We start from the raw sequence: 19,619 nt of genomic DNA, 5'->3' as shown, positions 1-19,619 counted from the left end.
AATGTTCAGAGAACCCTGTCCCCGAGACTGCCCTGGGCCAGTTGACAGATTCTGGAGTGTAGCTCTCTCTGCTTCCTTCCAAGTGACTTGGATTAATACTGGCGCTGTTTTCCATACCAAAGCCCAATTACATGATGGAAGATTTTTAGTAATTGGGCCCTTTGGATTTTAAATCCTCTCAGGTCAGGGCCCCTGAGGATAGCCTTCAGTAGGAAGGACTCTGGGGCTTCGAGCAGAAGGTAAATCTGATTTATAGACGGACACGGCATCACATCTGTCACAAATACGTTATAAATGGGCGTTGTACATTTTCTAACGTATAAATCACCTCCTCCTGGGAAATTATCCCTCATCCTAATGGATTACACCATAAGAAGTTCTTTGCAATATTCATCCTAAATTTTCACTTCTCTTAATTTATTATGTTGATGAGTAGAGATCCTTATATACTCTTTTGCCTACATCTTAGGGATGTTGAATGTATTGGGCTAATGTTTGTAAATCTCACAATGCTCCAACGGAGCCCATGAACGCCGTGTAAAACAGCACTAGATAATACGTGTTCATTTCTGCTCAGCTTTCCTACTAAACTGGGGCAAAGGAGTGTGGGGAACCTGCGTCTCCAGGGCCGCACGTGGCCTTCTGGATCCTTGAATGTGGCCTTATGACTGAACCCAAATTTCACAGAACAAATCCTTTGAACAAATCCTTTTAATAAAGTTATTTGTTCTGTTAAGTTTGGGATTTTGTCAAGGAGCTGCACTTGGGGATTTGGACAGCCATGTGTGGCCTTCAGGCCAGAGGTTCCCCACCCCTGTTCAGGTTGCCTTAAATCTGGAGGTGTCCTCTAAATCAGGAGTGTCGAACCTGTGCCCTGCCCCTCCACCAGCAGCATGCTGATTTTGTGAGGATTTTTTTTGCTTATCTGTGGTATCAGATATCTGGAAAAGTATGCATGAACTTTTTTTTCCTGCTAATCAGCTTCCCTTTGTGTTTGTGTACCTAATGTGTGGCCCAAGGCAGTGGCTTCTTCACCATCTAAACAGCACTCATCTGGAATTTCGGTGGCTTAGCTGCCAAAGCTGGGATTTTGCTTCTTCGCTTAACAGAATCATGTTGAGTGTGGGTTTCTTTTTCCTTCCTCTGTTTCTCCGTCTGCTGACCTCTTGCTACTTGATGCTGCCCCTTCAGATGGGGGCTCCCTGCCTGTCTGGAGGAACTGCACCTGCACAGACCTCTCCCTGGGCACAGAGGCCGAGGAAGCTTCCAGACTTGGAAACCCAATGAAGGGGCCCCCTGCCACACTGGGGAGCTAAATCTAGGGGTTATGCTCATTTAGGAAACCCTTCCCCCAGTGGGTGGCAGCCGACTCTGGCAGAATGGCTGAGGTCGCCAGGTGGAGATGGGCTCACTGTCTACCCATGCACGGCACCTGTTGTGCCCTGGGAGGAGACCCAACTGCCATCTTTCCCTGTCCCCCATGCATGCAGACACTAGGACGACACACACTTGGTCTTGGTGTTTACATTTGATCCCAAACATTTCAATTATGTCGTAATAAAATACACATTTCACATCTGCACTATTAGATGTCCAAATGACAGTGAATACCGTTCTTGACTCCATTCAGTGGAAGTAATGTTCCCACATGAATTGAAGCATTGTATTTAGTTGCTTATCACATGTTGAGGTGGGCCCGCTGGGTTAATCCAAGTCTGTTTTCTGCGGGTAGTTTAGGATTATGGGTTTCTCTGCTTGCCTGTGTTACATCTCACCTTCGAGATTACTTTTCTCATTGACTCAATGTTTCATCATTCTAATTATTTATTGAGCATGTAATATGTGTTGGACAAGAAGTGTTACAAAGATGAATGAAATGGGATCATTTGTTCTCAAAGCATTCACCATCCAACAGAGAAGGAAAAAACTCATTATAAGATAACACTCCAGGTAATTATTATTGTAAAAGATATACTGTAGACTCTTGGAAAATAGGAAGGGAATAGCTGTGTCTGATGAGCTTCCCAGAGGACCTGGAGGTGGAAAGGAAAGAGCTTGCACAAACCTAAGGCTGTGAAAGGGTGAGTGGGGATCGGGGAAGGACATGTGCTTGAGAAGGGCACACGGGGGGTGGGGGGGGGAATATAAGGACGAAGGAGCAGGAAATGAGGCTGGAAAGATGACAGCAATGATGACAGTACCAGCGGTGGATTCTGGAAGGCGTGGGTGTCGTGTTCAAGAATTCAGACTTCTCCTAGGCTTTCAGCAGTTTCTGTGAAGAGCAGTCCAATCGTTACACATACACACACACCACCATCATCATGCTTTTAAATGTGACATCATTCTGGCCACTCATTCTGTATGGATGAGAGAAATTAGGAGTTCTCTCTGTCTCTGCCCCTTCCTCCCTCTCTTTCTGCATCTTCTCTCCCTTCTCTCTCTTTCCAGTCCTGGTTCTGGGGCAGCAACGCTGAAGATGCTTCCTTTAGCTCTGTGTCTTAGTCAGCTCTGCTCAGAGGTTTGTGGAAGTGAATTCTACCGGGCAGGGAAGATACTCTTTCCAAGTATTTTCCTTACCAATGGACAGGTCAGGTTCAATGTAACTGCATCAAGAATATTAAGAACTAAGGTTTGCTGAACATATCTGTAGACTCTCCATGTATGGCATGTAGTTTCTAAGCATCATATTGCATATCGTATCATGTATGGCATGTACTATGCAGTTTACAAGCATCATATTGTTGGCTCCTCACAACAACCACCTGATGCAGGTACTATTATTAATTCCATTTTATAGGTGAGGGAAACGAGACTCGAAAGTGAACTCGCTCAAGGTCACCAGGTCAGTCAGTGGTGGAGCCAGCATTCAAACCCAGGCGGTCTACTCTGAATGTGTGGTCTTCAGCACCACACCACCACGAGACCACAGCCTCTTGGGGTTCAGCAAGGAACTCTCCATGCAGTTTGTATTAGAATTAATTCTTTCTGGCATCAGACATGCAGCAGAAATGATAGTGCTTCTTAGGATTGTCTGCCTCCCTTCCTTGCCATGCCTCTCTTGGAGCCAAACCCCAACACCTGCCCTTCTCCTGGTCAGGGTGCTGGTGCAGGGGAGTCATATGAGAATGTACTTTGAGCATTGCAAACTGTTTGCATATTGATGATATGTTATCCACTCTGTGTGTACGTAGGAACTAGACAGCACGTTTGTTAAAGCAGGACAGGGATTTTGAAAATTGGTATTAACTCATTAAGGGTCCCCCTCCGGGTAGGTATGTGCACAGCCCTGCCACTGCCATGGGCTGGTGTCTGTGAGCGTCCCAGGCTGCCCTGTGAAGTCCACCTCGCAGAGGTCTGACGGGTCCTAGCTAAGCGCTCGTCCTCTCCTCAGTGCCTCGTGAAGTGGCAACGCGGCTTGCACTACTGATGACCAGCTCCTTTGTTATTTTAACAATGGCTATTAAAACCCACTGGCCAGAATTATTTCTGTATTATTTTTTCAGTAACTTAGGTAGCTGGTTCTCAAGTTAATCAGATCACTGAACACTCTTCAGACCCGAACCCACCCCTCCCCCAGGTCACTGCACAGAGCCCACGCTTCCTGCTCAAGTGGCATTGTCAGATCTCTGCCAGGTAGACTTCACAGAGCAGGCCAAGTGTGGTTAGATGTGACTCAGGTGAAGTTTTTTCAAAGCCATCTTAGGCAAAGAAGAATAAGGCTTTGATGTAGCCTTTCACTAGTTCGAAAAGCAACTCAGGAACAGAGGGAAAAAGACTCCCAGCAGCAGTGTCCTTAAATCCAAACTTTCCTCATTGTACTATCACTGTTTAGCTTACGGGGAAGTCCAGGAGAGGGTTCCAGGAACCCAATTAAGCAGGAACTCTGTGTTGTCCTCCGCAGCATGTGACTGTTGCTGCCACCACCATGGTGCCTATGTCCATTTTCAGCTCATATGAGAAACTTGTATTGTTGTCATTGTTGCTTTTTGTATATTTGCATAATTTTATATCCCAAGTTCTTGATTTTGCACCAGCATAATAAAAAAGCAGTGTGAATTGGCAAGTTTGAGGTCATGATTTGCAGCTAGTCTATCACTGCCCCTCCTGGAAGCCTCACTTTAAAGTGTTGTACAGTTATATTTCACAGGCCCTGCGCTTATATTCACATCTACTCATCTTGTGGTTTTACTTTTTCAAAAATACTCTTTCCACATGCATTTTTTTTGTGACAGCCCCACTTTATATACTCTTTTCTTCTTGGTATATAGTCAAATGGTCAGTGCTTTGGAATCAAAGCATCAAGGTCTAATTGACATAATACAAGTCAACATCATGAGCCCTTTGGATGGTTTTTGGAGACTAAAAACAATGACAAAGCAAATGGAACCCAGGGTTACGGTAATATCTCTCGCCAACCCTTTCACCCATTGTCATTATTTTGATTAAAAGGTGTACAGAAGCCACGGTGGTTTTGCAGGATGCAAAAATTATTGCAGAAACTTCCTCTATTAATGGAAATTATTAGAGGATGGAAATGGTACTCGAGCAGCAAGAATGACATTAATTATACGAAAAGCAGTCATATCTGGCAGTTGGCAAGCATGCATTATTCTTCAACAATCTTCCACGGGTCTGTGTCCAGCCAGCATTGTAAGTCTAAAAGCTTTTTATTTGGCAAAGTTTTCGTCGCACTTGGACTTCCAGCATCTAGATAAAAGATAATTTGGAAGGAAATTATGTTGGTGAAACTGAAGAATTCAGTGATGAGTTCTGTATAGATGAATCAATGCCCAATTAAATGATTTTATCAAATCTGACTTTGAATGTTGACTTAAAATGATCACATTTTAAAGACTTTGGAAGTAAGATGCTATATATACAGCTAATCAGAAGAGCAAAGTCTGCATTCCCTGCTCTGGTGGGGGAATGGAGTGTTCTGATTGCTCCAAGAGTTTGATTAATGGAGAGAAATTTAGGAGGGGCATTACCTGTATGCTAAGATTTAGAGTAGATTGCAGTAACATGGATGTTTTCTTGGAACCCATTCTCTTTGTCAACTTTTCCTTCTCTGCTTCTCTGGGGTTTTTCTCTTTCCCTGCATACGCCCCCCTTTTCGAGCTCTCTTCTCTGTTTATAAGTGTTTTAATACTCACACTACCTTCTATAGAATCTGTTCTTCATATCCACTGCCTTTCTGCCTGGTATTGTCCCTTGCAATGTATACAACCAGTCGGACCAACACACACTTCTTGCTTTATTCATTCACCCACTCAGCGTTTACTACGCCCCTGCCACACTGGCAGCAGTGACCTGGCCACAGGAAAAGATACCAAATCTAAAGAAATGGACAGCCCACCACAGGCATAAAACTGCATGTTCACGATCTGTAAAATTCCCAATAAGATCATTGAATACATGAGAGAGGCAAGATCAAGCTGGCAAGTTAGATTGCCGTGGACTACTGAAGGCTTTGACTACCAGACTAGGAGGTAGAGTTTTATTTACAAGTTAATAGGGAATTATGGAAGTGTGTGTTTCAGTGTATGTGTGTGCGCATGTGCATCTGTTTTTCAAACCAGGTTTTGACACAAGAACATCAGTATTCAGAGTGATATCCATTTAGTTCTGCCTTTCTCCTCATCTTTGTTTATCCCCCTAGAACTTGAACTCAGTTGCTATAATAGTCACAAAATAACTTGGTTAATATAAATGTGGAGAAAATGCCTGCCTGCTTCTAGCATAAATAGCAGGACGGGAGTGGTAACTTTGTGAATCAAAACAGGTTTCTCATTGAGGTAGAGGCTCAGATCCACAGTGGTTATGCCCAGCGTGTTCAGTGATTTATCTTCTTGGATTGGGTTCCCCAATCTACTGTTATTTTGACCTTATAGGAATCTTCTTTCACCCTAAGCAATTATTAATTAAAGTTCCTAATGGTTTTGATGTATACACCACATCTGAGCGTAAATCTAAATTGTAAGAATGTTTACAGTTTGTTTTTTATTTTTTAAGAAATATAACAAAAATCAGGACTGTATAAATAAAGGAAGTCGCAGTCTTAATAAAGCATTACCACAGGACCAAGGGTTATGAAGATAAAGCTCTCTTAGAACATTTTGATAATGCGTTTTCTACCATGTTTCCCCCCAAATAAGACACTATCTTATATGTATTTTTTCTCAAGAAGATACACTAGGGCTTATTTTCAGGGGATGTCTTATTTTTATTAAGTATCATACAACAATCTACATAATTCAAATACAGGTAAGTCATCTTCTTCTGGAACCTGACAGGGGAGCCAACCTTGTTGGTGGGGCTGGCGCTAGTGATGCATGAACTCCTTTCCCCTAGCCGTTCGCACATGTGCAATAGGATGCCTACAACCCTGGTTACCACACGTGCACCCACGAATGGCTCAGAGAAAGGAGCTGTGGCAGATAAAAGGTATTCCAGTCTTCCTTACCACTCCACGCCAAAATGCATGGTGTGGCTATGCAGATATGCTGCAATAGCCACGCCCATCACTAGGTCTTATTATTGGGGTAGGGCTTATATTTAACAAATGCATAGAAATCCTACTAGGGCTTATTTGGGGGGTAGGTCTTATTTTCAGGGAAACATGGTACTATTTAACAGTTTTATTTTTTATTTTATTTTGTGTGTGTGTTAAGACATTTATATTCTACATTAGGAAGATTCACATGTACCCTTGTAAGATGAACCATAGGTGTGGTCCCACCAATCACCCTCCGTCCACCCATCCTCCCCCCACCCCTCCCCTCCCTCTCTCCTTTCCCCATATTCTTGGGCTATAATTGGGTTATAGCTTTTGTATTATTTAACAGTTTTAACAAAGACCTAGCTAGCCATTGTGGGGGCTGATAAATTCTTTCTGTTAGCTTCCACTGAGGAGACGTTTCAGACTTCTCTCTCAATGATTCAATGAATACTAGTGAACACTGTGATATGCCAGGCCTTGGGAAGGCAATGGCACAAAATAGGAGGCATTCTCTTAATGCTCATGGACTTACAGTCTGCAGTCTTATGTAAACCAGATTAACAGACTGACACCATATATGTATAATTGGAAAAATGTACATAATACAGACTGTTATTTTTTACAAAACATAACTCATTATTAGGAGCTAACTATGGCTATACAAAAAAAGTCGACATATATACATATATTCATGTCTCCACCTACATGAAATAAACATTGCTAGGCCACTGGAGTTCGGCAGTAGGGCTATGATGGCCAGCTCACATGGAATGCTGGCAGACAGTCACAGTTTCACACACTCCCCATCCCACTGCCATCATGGGTGCATTTGAACTTTCAGATGTTCTGTCTCAGTTCTTCATTTAGGAAATAGAGTGACAGTAACTATAATGATCACTGCCAACGTATGAGGCAGATTTACGAGGAGGAGAAGTGTGGCTTTTGGGTCAGACACATCTCAGTTCAAACCCTGGGTTTTCTACGGTGTGACCCTTATGTGAGTCTCTTAACTCTCTCTGAACTCTCATTTCCTTGTGTGTGAAATGAGGCAGAGATGGAAGGGGTAGCATTGATTATAACTCATGATACTGATTGCAGAGTGTCCTAGAGAGTCCTTTCTTTTAGTAACTGTAAATAGAGGTGACCAGAACGTGCCTGCTGACCAAAATAGGAAGAAGAAACGTGCTATAAAGCTGAAAATCTCATGTATGTGTTAGTCTTTATAAATGAAAATATAATTAAACTATGCTACAGAGTTCAGTTAATGAGCGTCCTTTATAGGGCTTAGCAATGAAAAGGAATAGTATGAATTCATAGAAATAATATAAACTAATTTAATATTATATCATTTAAAATTCAGACATATTTTGAGGATTAGCTTTTTTTCTTTGGGGAGGAATAAAGAACATTGTTATGGAGTGCAATAAAATGAAATAGAATGGAATCGACAACCTTGATGACACATCCAAGAAACAACTAGAAACCAACTTCAGTAAGTACTAGACATTAGTATCTAATGATTAATGTCACTAACTAAAATACTATCCAATTCCTGTTTATTCTGCTCCTGGAAAATACAGGACAGGTGATAGATTTCTTAGGAAATGGTTTTTCTAATACCCTTTTTTTCATCTTTTCATCAGACCTTTGTCTTTTTTCAAGTATGAATTTACATTTTAGCCCGTGTTACAATATCTTTACTCGTAGGTAGACAGATGGAGGAAAGGAAATGAGGAATGATGTCTGGCTCTTTAATTAAAGACACAGAGCCACAATTTGCTCTTCAAGCTTACTGGCAAGGCACATACGCACACGTGCACACGCACACACACATACACAAAGTGCATCTGATAGATGAAGCCAAATTTGTAAAATTGTATCCACAATCATAGTTTCTATGGTAACTGTATCTTAGGCCCAGACACAAACAGAGCTGGCGGGAGATGTCTGATTTTATTTTCTGGGAAGACAATCATAACAGAGATAGTTCAGGTTATTAAGATGCTGTGACCCAGGTATATCCAGCTAGTGCCGGGATGGGGCCAGCATAAGATTTCATGCTTAAATCCCAATAAACACTTTATAATTTCATAACGTAACAGGTTACTTTTTTCTCTTGTCATTCCGCTGTAATATCACTCTGCGCCGACGCACGGTTGCGGTGTTGATGAGGTGTAAGTGGTCAGCACAAATGTCAAAACCGTGCAAGGTTAGTTAGGAAATGTGCACGGATAAGACCTCGACGATTTTTGTTTTAACTCTTAACAAGTTACAAGAGAGGAAAATGTAGGCTCAGAATGGTTAAAAGTCTTACCCAAGAGTTATTTTTAAAATATTTTATTTGCTGTATTTGCTAAACTAGCAGATGTTCTAGGCTAGTCTATAAGCTGAATACCCAGTTATTTGACAAAATTACTGAAATCAAATTAGAGAAAACAAACACTTCAGAAATAATGATCTGAATGACTATGTGTGCTTTTGCCTCTCTGGATAGCATATTTGCAAATATGTAGCTCGGGCATAATATACTACACATCGCCAAAGAGAAATAATTAAACAACCTGTTTTGAATAGTTTCTTTTTGTTTAAATAGAGCATTGCCCTCTGTTCCCCTTGAAACATGGCATTTGAAAAGAGCGTGTTGATAGTAGGAGATACTGAAAGCCAAGGTCAGAACTTTATAGGAGTTTTCATTGTGGCGATTCCCTTCCGCATCTTCCAGCCCAATCTATAACTAGGTAAGAGCAATGGAATTAGAAGAAAGCCTTTGGAAATGCGGAACACTGCTCAGAAATGTCTGTCGTGATACCAACTTGAAATGAAAGACACGTTTCCCAAAATGGCATCTAAATTTTTATACTTTGCATCTTAATCTGATGATGTGTCTGGCAGCATGAAACTCATTTTTTTGGGTAATAGATCTGAGTAAGACATATTTGTAAATGAGGATGTTGCAGATAGGTGAATAAGCTGTGTTGCCACTTTGCACGGCCTTTCCATCATAATACCTTTTAAATTTCCTTAGGAAAATTGGCTTATAGAATATAAAGCACAACAGTGGGGGAAATGTGTCCTAATGTATAGAAGCTGGAAAGCACATTGATTTTGGATTGTTTCCGTGTTTCATCATCAGAGCCATTTGTAGAAAATCTCTTGTGATTTATTCTTTTATTTTTCATGAATTGTTAATTTTTTTTTTTTTTGGAAAAGGCTTTGTATCTCCTCCTCTGCCATTAATCTGCAAATGGGGAAAATAGGGTGGGGGGTGTTAAATGGCCTCTTTAGGATATTGTTTTATGAAACTGCTGATTCTAGCAATGCCAGGCTAGAAATACATACTGATTTAAGGAACCCTGAATGTAAGCAGCAAGCGCCTTGCTTTTGTAGAGAAAAGACTAATAGCTTTATTTTAACAAGGCTCTTAACACCCCAGCCAGCCGCAGGCATGGAATGAATAAAATTGGGAGAACTCCCATGGACTAAAAGCATCTTAATTCAACATTCCTTCCAAACTCCACGCCCTCCTGATAGGCTTGTCACAGGCTGTCATAACCCAGCCGAGAAGGTCACCCCGTACTAGGCGCACCAAGGTATGAGCCCTTCGAGTTGTTTTGAATAAGCTCTCTGAAGTTTCACTTCCTGAGTTTTATCAGCAAGAGAAAGATAAATATGCCCCAAATCCAGGCGTAAGTTCTTACGTTACACTGTTGTACTAAAGCCCGGGTTTTTGTTATGGCTTAAGTCAAGATTGTTTCTATCAGACATATATTTAGGTCATTACATTTAAAAAAAAAAAAAAAAAAGCCCTGTACGACACCACATAAGATAAAGGGATTTTAAAAAAAATTAATTGGATCGAAGCTGCTGGCCTTGGTTTTCTGTGATGAGGGAAATTACCTAATAAGGAGTTCTTCAGGCAGGAACATTTCTGAGTCTTGTTGAGTGCAGAGCAAAATGAGAAATGAGCTTAGAAATGCCTGTGCCTGTTTCCTCTCCCCTCACTCCCTCCTCAGTGTGGGACATCCTCAGGACTGACCCACGACTTCTTATAATTAGCTTCCCCTGGCAACCCTCTAGCTGCAACTCCATTTGCAACAATTGTGTACCCAGCTTGGCTCCTGAAGCACAGTGGTTATGGTGCCATGCACATGCACCAAGGGTGGCAGGTTTGAACATGGCCCGGGCCAGCTAAACAACAATGACAACTGCAACCAAAAAATAGCTGGGCATTGCGGTGGGTGCCTGTAGTCCCAGCTACTTGGGAGGCTGAGGCAAGAGAATTGCTTAAGCCCAAGAGTTTGAGGTTGCTGTGAACTAGGACACCACAGACCTCTACTGAGGGTGACATAGTGAGACTCTGTCTCAAAAAAAAAAAAAAAAATTGTGTACCCAACACACTAATATATATGGTACCACCATTTCTAATCAGGATATTAAAACTTGATCAAATCACAGGAGTAGATTATTATAACTTATGATTTATCCATAAAATAAGATATAAAATTCATGGTTTTGAAACATATTAAATAACACTGGGAAATACCAGAAATAAATTGATGAGACAAACTCCATATGCCATTAGAATATGTATAGAAATGTTAACAGAGGTCATCTTTGTGTGGTTTTCCACAATAGTCATTTAAGGGAATAAAGCTGGTTACATCTATTTATTAAAATAATAGAACAGAAATTTCTTCCCATCATTTCTGTTAACTTACAATGTGTCCCCGAGGGAGAGGACTTTATTTGTCTCTCTGTCTGAGATTCCTTAGCATGTTACTCCACTTAGGAGGCACTAACAAATGTTTACTTCCTTGAAAGTATTAATCCTGTTTTGTGAACATAACAGCATAAGATAGTACAACTAGTGGTTGGTTATTTATTTAAAAACTTTAAAAGTTTCCAGGATCATAGAGCCTGGCTCTCTCTTCCCATCAATCCACTGAAATCACTCTCCATAAAGCTCCAATCACCATCTCATTGCCAATTCCGTTGTACACTTTTCCAGACCTTCTATTGATCACTGTTCAGTTGCAGAGAAGAATATCTACCCCTGCTTGTTTAAGCAAGGAAAATTGATTACACCCTAGTAATGGGCTTATCGAGTCCTAAGGAAAGTAAAAGAAACAAATTCTCAGATAAGTTTTCAGAAATGATCTTTTCCAACCCACACTATAGAACCAAGCTATTGAGGGAGCTACTGCTACCTCTATACCAGACGCTTTAGCTCCAGAGCCACAAAGTGCCTATATGAGGAGCCACCATGATTAGGAAGGTGCCACAGTCAGGAAGCCAACCTCTACTGCCGCCAGCTCCAAAACCAACTATAAAAGCTACACTCCCCCACAGAATCTAACCATGGTAAATCTGTCTGCTGAAGCTGCCGCAGGAAAACCAAGCATGCCATTCAGGCCTTCTCGCCATTCACTGCTAGTGAAGAGCAGCCACTGACAGCCTCAGCTCCATTTCCCAAATGTTAGGGCCTGATTTAAATCACAGCCAGGACATTGGCTGCAAGGGAAATCTGAGTACGGCACTTTTTAGCATTCCAGGCTTTGTAGTTCAGGGTGATGCTCATCCAGAAGGGAAAATTGGGTAGAGTGCACCAACATACCACATATACCATGGTCCTTGTCTTGCTGAAACTCTTGACTGCTTTTGGCAGAATTGACCACTCACTTCTTCATGGAATTCTTTCCTCTTGGTTTCCATGATGACATGTGCTCCTGGTTCTCTTCTGGACCAGCTGCTTTATCTCAGACTTCCTCCTGGGTTTAACTGTTTTGCCTGCCTTATAAATGATCGTGTTCCTGAGAACACTATTGGTGTTCTTCTCTCTTGTCCTGCCATGTCTTTTCTTCTGTTTTGTCTCTGTAGACTCTTCCTGGACAATTTCCCCCAGGCTTTCAGGTACCATCTATATGCTGAATGTTTCCCACTTCTACATCTTACTCCAGACTTTTCTTCTGAGTTGTAAACTTTTATACTCAATTATATATCACGTGTCTCCATCAAATGTCCCACTCAAGCTCAATATGGCTGCCAGGTCTGACAATTATGCATGCACACTCACCCTAGAAAAATCGCTGCAGACCTCACTGCTGTATATCACAATGGTCACCTTTAAAGTACTCCTCCTGGGAAGCTATGCACCAATGCCAGAACCTAGTCTACCCTTCAAAGCAATTTTGGAATTGTTTTTTTGGAATGACCATCGGAGCTGTCATCCTACAGCACATAAAAACACACAGCAATAATGACTGCCATTCAGCAAGACATTGACAAATGTTGAGACAAACACAACTGTGAGACACTGATGTACCGAGGTTATGAAACCTTCCTGAGTTGTTTGTACAGTGCTGTCATCATAAGCACACAGTGGTAAGTTCACAAACTTAATTGTCAGGTCTCCTACGATGACAACTCTGATGGACATTCCAGAAAAAGAGTTGAAGGTTGAGTACATCAGGGGTGGGAAGTCCCCCAAGGGGAAGCTTGGATAGTGACTAGAGTGATATTTAGCAATGAGGTATGTAGCATTTTTTCTAAGATGAGTTCACAAACTTAATTGTCAGACCCTGTATTTTCTTCTCCCACACTGACTCCTAAATATGTTTTTCCTTTATTTCCTTCTTGGCCACTGTTACCAAGTTCATCTAGTTGCTAAGCTCAGAAGCTTGGACATTATTCTAAACACATCCTTCCCTTTTATCCAAAGTCAAGCCTGTTGATCCTTCCTTCTTAACAGCCCTGTAGCACTCTCTTGTCTCCATCTTTGAGAACCCCTAGTTTAGCCCCTTACCATTTCTGGCTCCGACCTTTACTGCAACTTCCCCAGTGTGGTAATAATAGTCTTAAAAACTGTAAAACTCCTGGAAGATAACCTGTGAGAAAATCTAGATGAACTAGGGCTTGGTAATGACTTTTTAGAGATAAAGCCAAAGGCATGATCCACAAAAGAAGGAATTAATAAGCTGTACTTCACTGAAATAAAAAAATTCGGCTGTGCAAAAGAAACTATCAAGAGAATGAGGACACATACTATAGACAGAGAGAAAAAGTTTGCAAAAGATACATTTGATAAAGGACTATTATACCAAATATACAAAGAACTCTTAAAACTCAACAAAAAGAATACAAACAACCTGATTTAAAATTGGTCCAAAGACCTTAATAAATCCTTCACCAAAGAAGATGTATATCCTACATTATCAGGGAAAAATGCAAACTAAAACGGCAGTGAGACACCACCTCACACCTACTAGAATAGCCAAAATTGGGAAGACGGACACCCTCAAATGCTGAAAAGGATGTGGAGCAACAGGAACTCTCATTCATGGCTGGTGAGAATTAACATAGTACAGCCACTTTGGGAAATAGTTGGGCAGTTTCTTACAAAACAAAGCATAGTCTTACTGTATGATCCAGCAATCACGCGCCCCGGTTATTTCTCCAGAGGAGTTAATTCCACACTTGCAGTGACCTCATTGTACCATCATTGTTTAATGTTTACAACAGCATTTTTTTCTGAATAAATGCCAAAACATGGAGACAACCAAGATGTCCTTTAATAGGTGAATGAATAAATAAACTGTGGTACATCCAGAAACTGGAATATTATTCAGCCATAGAAAAAAATGAGGCACCAAGCTATGAAAAAGCATGATGGAAAATTAATTGTGTATTAAAGCAAAAAAAAGCAATCAGAAAGGCTACATTTTATATGATTCCCACCATGTGATATTCTGGAAGTGAAGATAATAGTAAAAAGGGCCGGGCAAAATGACTCACACCTATAATCCTAGCACTCTGGGAAGCTGAGGTAGGAGGTTCCCTTGAGCTCCAAAGTTCCCCACCAGCCTGAGCAAGAGTGAAACCCATCCGTACTAAAACTAGAAAAATTAGCCAGGTGTTATGGCAGGCAGCTATAGTCTCAGCTACTCAGGAGGCTGAGGCAGGAGGATCCTTTGAGCCCAGAAGATTGAGGTTTCTGTGAGCTATGATGCCACAGCACTCTAGCCTGGGCAACAGAATAAGAATTTGTCTCAAAAAAAAAAAAATGTAAAAAGATCAGTGATTAGCAAGGGTTGGGTGGGGTAGGGGAAGGGGGGTGTAGGGAGTGGGATAAATAGAGCACAGAGGTTTATAGGGCAGTGAAAATGCTGTATATAATACTATGACAATGAATGTGTGTCCTTACACACTTGTCTAAACTTGTAAAATGTACACCACCACAAAAGAGCCCTCGTGTCAACTGTGGGCTTTGGGTGATCATGACGTATCAGGGTAGGTTCATCAAGTGTAACAGCTCTACCCCTCTGGTACCCGAGGCTGATTTTGCGAACATACAGGAAATCTATGTAGCTCCCTCTTCATTCTGTTGTGAACCTAAAACTCCTTTTAAAAAAAAAATAGTCTATTAAAAGAATTGCAATGATGGTAATAATCCTCATAGCCATAAAAGTAGCACCAGCAGTACTGTTACTCGTTAACAATATCCTCTGTTTCTCCTGCTACTCCTGCACCCCGGTCCCCCAGAAAAACTCCTCATTCATATTCATATTTTAGATGAAGCTTCAACACCCATAGGAAGCTGTCTTCACCTCTCCCAGGTGGACTTTGGCATCCGTTCCTGCAGACTCCCACGGCCTCCTTCCGCAGACTTCTGCACCAGCAGAGATCTCATTGCACCATGATTGTTTGCAGGCCTGCCTTCTCCGGAAGGGGGCCTGGATTTCTTCATGGCTGTGAATACAGGGCATGAGAACACTGTAGGTGCTTAGTAATCACTACTTGAGTGACTGCATTACTGATGTTGCAATATTAACAGAGAAGCGCACGTGTGTGCACAATTAAACAGGGGACAGAATCACGTAAGCATGCTGCCCTCCTTTTGGAGCCTGGCCCAAGTTCCGATAGGTGTTTCCATGAAACTTTTCCTAATACCTCCAGGCCTTATCTGTGTTATTGCAGATAACATCCTGAAGGGCACTCCATCCAGCATCTTATATCCTTCTTTCATTTCTAATGCTGGTTTTTTAAGAAGACAGAAAATTCCTTAAGAATAAAGATCATCTTCCATTTGACGGCACCTAGGACATAGTAGGTAACTCACCAGGCAGCAAAAGGCACGTGTGCTGTCTCCTGGAGGCCCCAGCATACTGCCTGCCTTCATCGCTAGGCTAGGCCAGTTCTGGGTAACAGTTCTGAAGCTGTCAGCTTGGCGCTGTAGGGGTACAGAAAGATTAGTTATAAATGTCTAGAGCCATAGTAGGGGTGTATAGACATAGTGTTTTTCCAATAACTGCAATTGTTAACAATAATCTGCAATGCAGTTTCTGGTATTTACAGAAATTCTTCTTCCATAGGAAATAGTTTAAGAACAAAACAAACCACTGGTGTGCTCCCACCTGATGGGCACAGAGTCAGGGTACACAGCACACCTTCAACAGGGACCTCACCCAACAAACACAAGTATTGGAACCTAATCATTTGTACGCTCATGTTAATCAGAAAAAAAATAAAATAAAACAAACCTTATTCAGGAGTGGTTGAAGATATTCTGTCCGTCACTACTTCTGTGTCTTAGGTAGAAAGGTTAGTGGTTTAAATCAAGGCTTTTGTATTCATGAGAATTGCCAATCTGTTGGCACTTGCTTTGAAGTTTCTGTGTGCAATCTTCGTAGTGACCTAGGTACCTCACTGGACGACTGCCCTGTCAGTTAACTCCAGCTGCCCTCTTCTTCTGTTTCATGGTTTGAGAAGGTTTTATAGGACATACCGGAAAGATGCCCCTGCAATAATTAAACACCAAGAATAGTCTTTCTTATATTTGCTTTGCCCCATCTACCCCCACACCCTCAGCCCACACACACATCCCTTGCGCAAGCTGGGATGGTGGTTTTATAGAGAGCTGGGACTTTTTGTAAAAAGAAACTGACTTCTGTTTAGTACTTGCTAGAAAACACTCTCCCTTCTGACCTTGACACTGCTACTTTCTGTGTTTACTAGCAAATACCCTTCCTCTTGACCCAGTTATAATATTCCAAGTTTTCTATTTACTCCTTCTATGCCCGTGGCGGGAGGGTTCCACCAGGTTGAAAGCAAGCACGTGGGTCATGTGTGATACCAGGGACGTTGGTGTGAACAGGTGAGGAATCACTCACACAAGTACTTTTAAATATCTGTCGCATGTTCATCTTGTTTTAGCCGGCATGATAGATACAGAGGGATGAGATGTAAATGCTTTCCTTTCAAGAGACAAATACAATTCATAGGGAGCCTGTGGGGGCCAGTCACTGCCCTGCAGGGTCTCAGAGGCTGATGGAAAAGACTCCAAGAGATGTGAACACAGGAACTGCACAGGAAGGGACAAAACAAAGACCAGCACAAGGCAGAAAACCGTCGATCCCTCCCATGTGGTCGTCCCTAGGGGGAGAACTCGGGCGAGGTTCACAGTGCTCAGGGAGGGTTTCCTGGGCACCGCAGACTAGATAGCAGGCCATCACCAACCCTTGGTAGTTTAAAAAAGGCATCATGGAAAAGATGATTTTAAAAATATGGTCCTTCCCAGAGCTGAAAGAAGCCTGTGCTGACTAAATGTAATGTGGTATCCTGGGTGGGATCCTGGGAACAGGAAGACATCAGGTAAAAACACGAACTGTGGACTTTAGTTAACAATAACATGTTATGTTGATGTATTAATTGTAAGAACTGTACCATCCTAGTGTAAGATAGTCATAATAATAGAGAAACCGGCCATGGGGTAAATGAGAACTCTACATTATCTGTCCGTTTTTCTGCACATTTAAAACTTTTCTAAAAACTAAAACCTATTTGCAAAGAAAAAGAAAATGGTCTTACAACCTGCAGAACACCCCTGGCATGGGGACACAAAAAGAGTTAGTTTAACAACGATCAGTATTTGAAAGAAGCGACTTTGTTGTTAAATGCCGTGTTTGCGACGCGATCGGCAGTTCCTATAGCGAGGCTGGGTTCTCGCTCGCTTTCCCATGGTTGATTTTTGGCAGGCAGCAGCAGCATTTGTGCACTGATTATCATTTTGAGCTGCATTGTCAGTAACCGGGGTGTATAATGGCTCTTCATCTCTAATTACTCTTCTCTCCACAGGTGTCTGGAAAGGGTCCAGACGGGAATGCGCACAACTTTCACTCGGAGGGGCTGGAGAGACAGTACGCGTCCTTACCCAGGTAGGGCACCACGGGGCCTCCCCTTTCCAGCTCACCCACAAATGAAGTCTTTAGAGGAGTCTGTATGAAACAGAAATCTGGCTTTGAAATAGGGAATATGTTGTAATTTTGTCTTACTGCCGTCTGCTGCAGCCCTCGTGCCATCTTCACAACTGTGCTAATAATTGAAACACTTGTGGGTTATTTTTTAAGGGGAGAAAATAGTATATCATTGCAATTGAACATGTCAGCAAGAATATTGGATACTAAATGGAAATCCTAAGCCATTGCTATAAAAACGGTATTGAACATCCTGCACCAAGCTTAGAGACAATAAAATAGTAAATCCTCTGTCCTAGAAGTCACCCAGGAGGAAGGGCGGGCCGACCTTAACTTTGGAGTTTCAGATGGATGTTAAAAAGCAGGAGAGACATGTGAACCTGGGAAGGGGTTCTGTGCTTGATTTAGAATCCCACCGAGTTCTCAAGGCAACACGCAAATATTACTGAGAGGCACAGACCCAGAGGGGGAGAGAAACAACTAACTGTGTGGGAAAAGGCCATTCTGGCCTAACGTGGCCCACTCGTGCTGTAACTGGACACCCTGAAAACGAGATACAGTTCTTGAAAGTTGGTGCTCTTATCTGTGAAATGAAGAGTAATTTTAGTCTGCTATCAGTAGCACATGACGACGAGGAAAACTTTCCAAGAATGCATGTAGTCCAGCTACTATGGGAGCTAGCTGAGTTGAGAGTGTGAGAATTAGTGAGTTCAAAAAAGAAACAAAGAAAGGTTAATGCCAGCCGAAAACTGGAATGATGCCGAATATTGCCTTTTAAAGAGCTGGGGGAGGGCCCCCAGTAGCACTTTCTTATCCTCAAAGCTGAGCTGTGAAAGTACTAACTCCGAGTTGGAGTCACTGTTTTGAGTTGCATGTGGGCTGTACTTCAGCGTGTGAATTTACAAAAATAACATCCCGAGCGTTGCAACAGGCGTAGCCTAAGTAGCTCTTATGAATAGTATGTTAATCTTCAAAAGTAATAAAATCTCAAATCTAGCAAGGACCTAACTTTTAATACTGATTAGTCAGGATACCCAAAATGCAAGACTTTAAAAGCTTTATATAACAATATCTTATTTATATCTGATTTTTAATATGTTGTCTCATAGTTTTTTTTCTTATCTGTGATTTCTTTTCTGTGCTTATTATCCCTGGCCTAGTATAGTCAGCGCTTCATATCCCATCCATGGAGTTCCACATCCATGCATCCAACGAAGCGTGGATCAAAAATATATCAAAGAAAAAAAGAAAAAGAAAAAAGAAAAAAACCTTTTTTTTAAGTAGATGGTTGTGCATCTCCTGAACATGTACAGACTTTTTCCTGGTCATTGTTCCCTAAACAATACAGTTTCACAACCATTTCCATAGTATTGATAATGTATTATGTAATCTAACCTGGAGAGGATATAAAGTGTTATATGTGGGAAGACATGCATAGGTCATATGCAAATATTGTACCACTTTGTATACAAGCCTTGAGTATCTGTGGACTTGGGTATCAGAGTGGAGAGAGGTCCTGGAACCGATCCCCCACGGGTGCTGAGGGATGTCTGTATTTGGGTTTTACTTTAAAAATGGAAGTACTTTCCAAAATTTGTTTTAAATATAAGATTTCCGGCTTTCACTGTTGAAGTCTATGGAAATTGTGGTGAAGGCAGATGGAAAATAGTATGCTCTTATAAGTTGGGGGGAAGGAAAACTGGAAATAGCTTAATGTCTTCCTGGCCAACTTTCATTCAGAGTGCAGGAATGGATTTTTCTTTTTTTTTTTTTTTCTGTACAAATCAAAAGCACCAAAATAGCATTTCAAATTCTATAAATTTTACTTCTCCATTCATTCTCTGCACATCTAGTGATCACCTTCTATTAGG

At 41.6% G+C, this 19,619-nt stretch overlaps 1 protein-coding gene across 1 annotated transcript in view; it reads left to right on the top strand.

Annotated features, from left to right (window-relative positions):
- Window positions 1-17,713, top strand: part of LOC111723592 (partitioning defective 3 homolog B-like) — a 174,325-nt gene extending 156,612 nt beyond the window's left edge. Inside the window, exon 5 of the mRNA XM_023510377.1 lies at window positions 17,630-17,713. Within this exon, the coding sequence (XP_023366145.1) occupies window positions 17,630-17,713 (84 nt within the window). The remainder of the gene's footprint in view (window positions 1-17,629) is intronic.
- The last annotated feature ends 1,906 nt before the right edge of the window (window positions 17,714-19,619 follow it).

The sequence above is a fragment of the Otolemur garnettii genome, unplaced genomic scaffold (assembly GCF_000181295.1).
Source record: "Otolemur garnettii isolate 467f Iridium unplaced genomic scaffold, OtoGar3 scaffold00013, whole genome shotgun sequence".
Lineage (NCBI taxonomy): Eukaryota > Metazoa > Chordata > Mammalia > Primates > Galagidae > Otolemur > Otolemur garnettii.
Note: the sequence above shows the minus strand (reverse complement) of the source record. Positions and strands in the feature narration are given on the sequence as shown.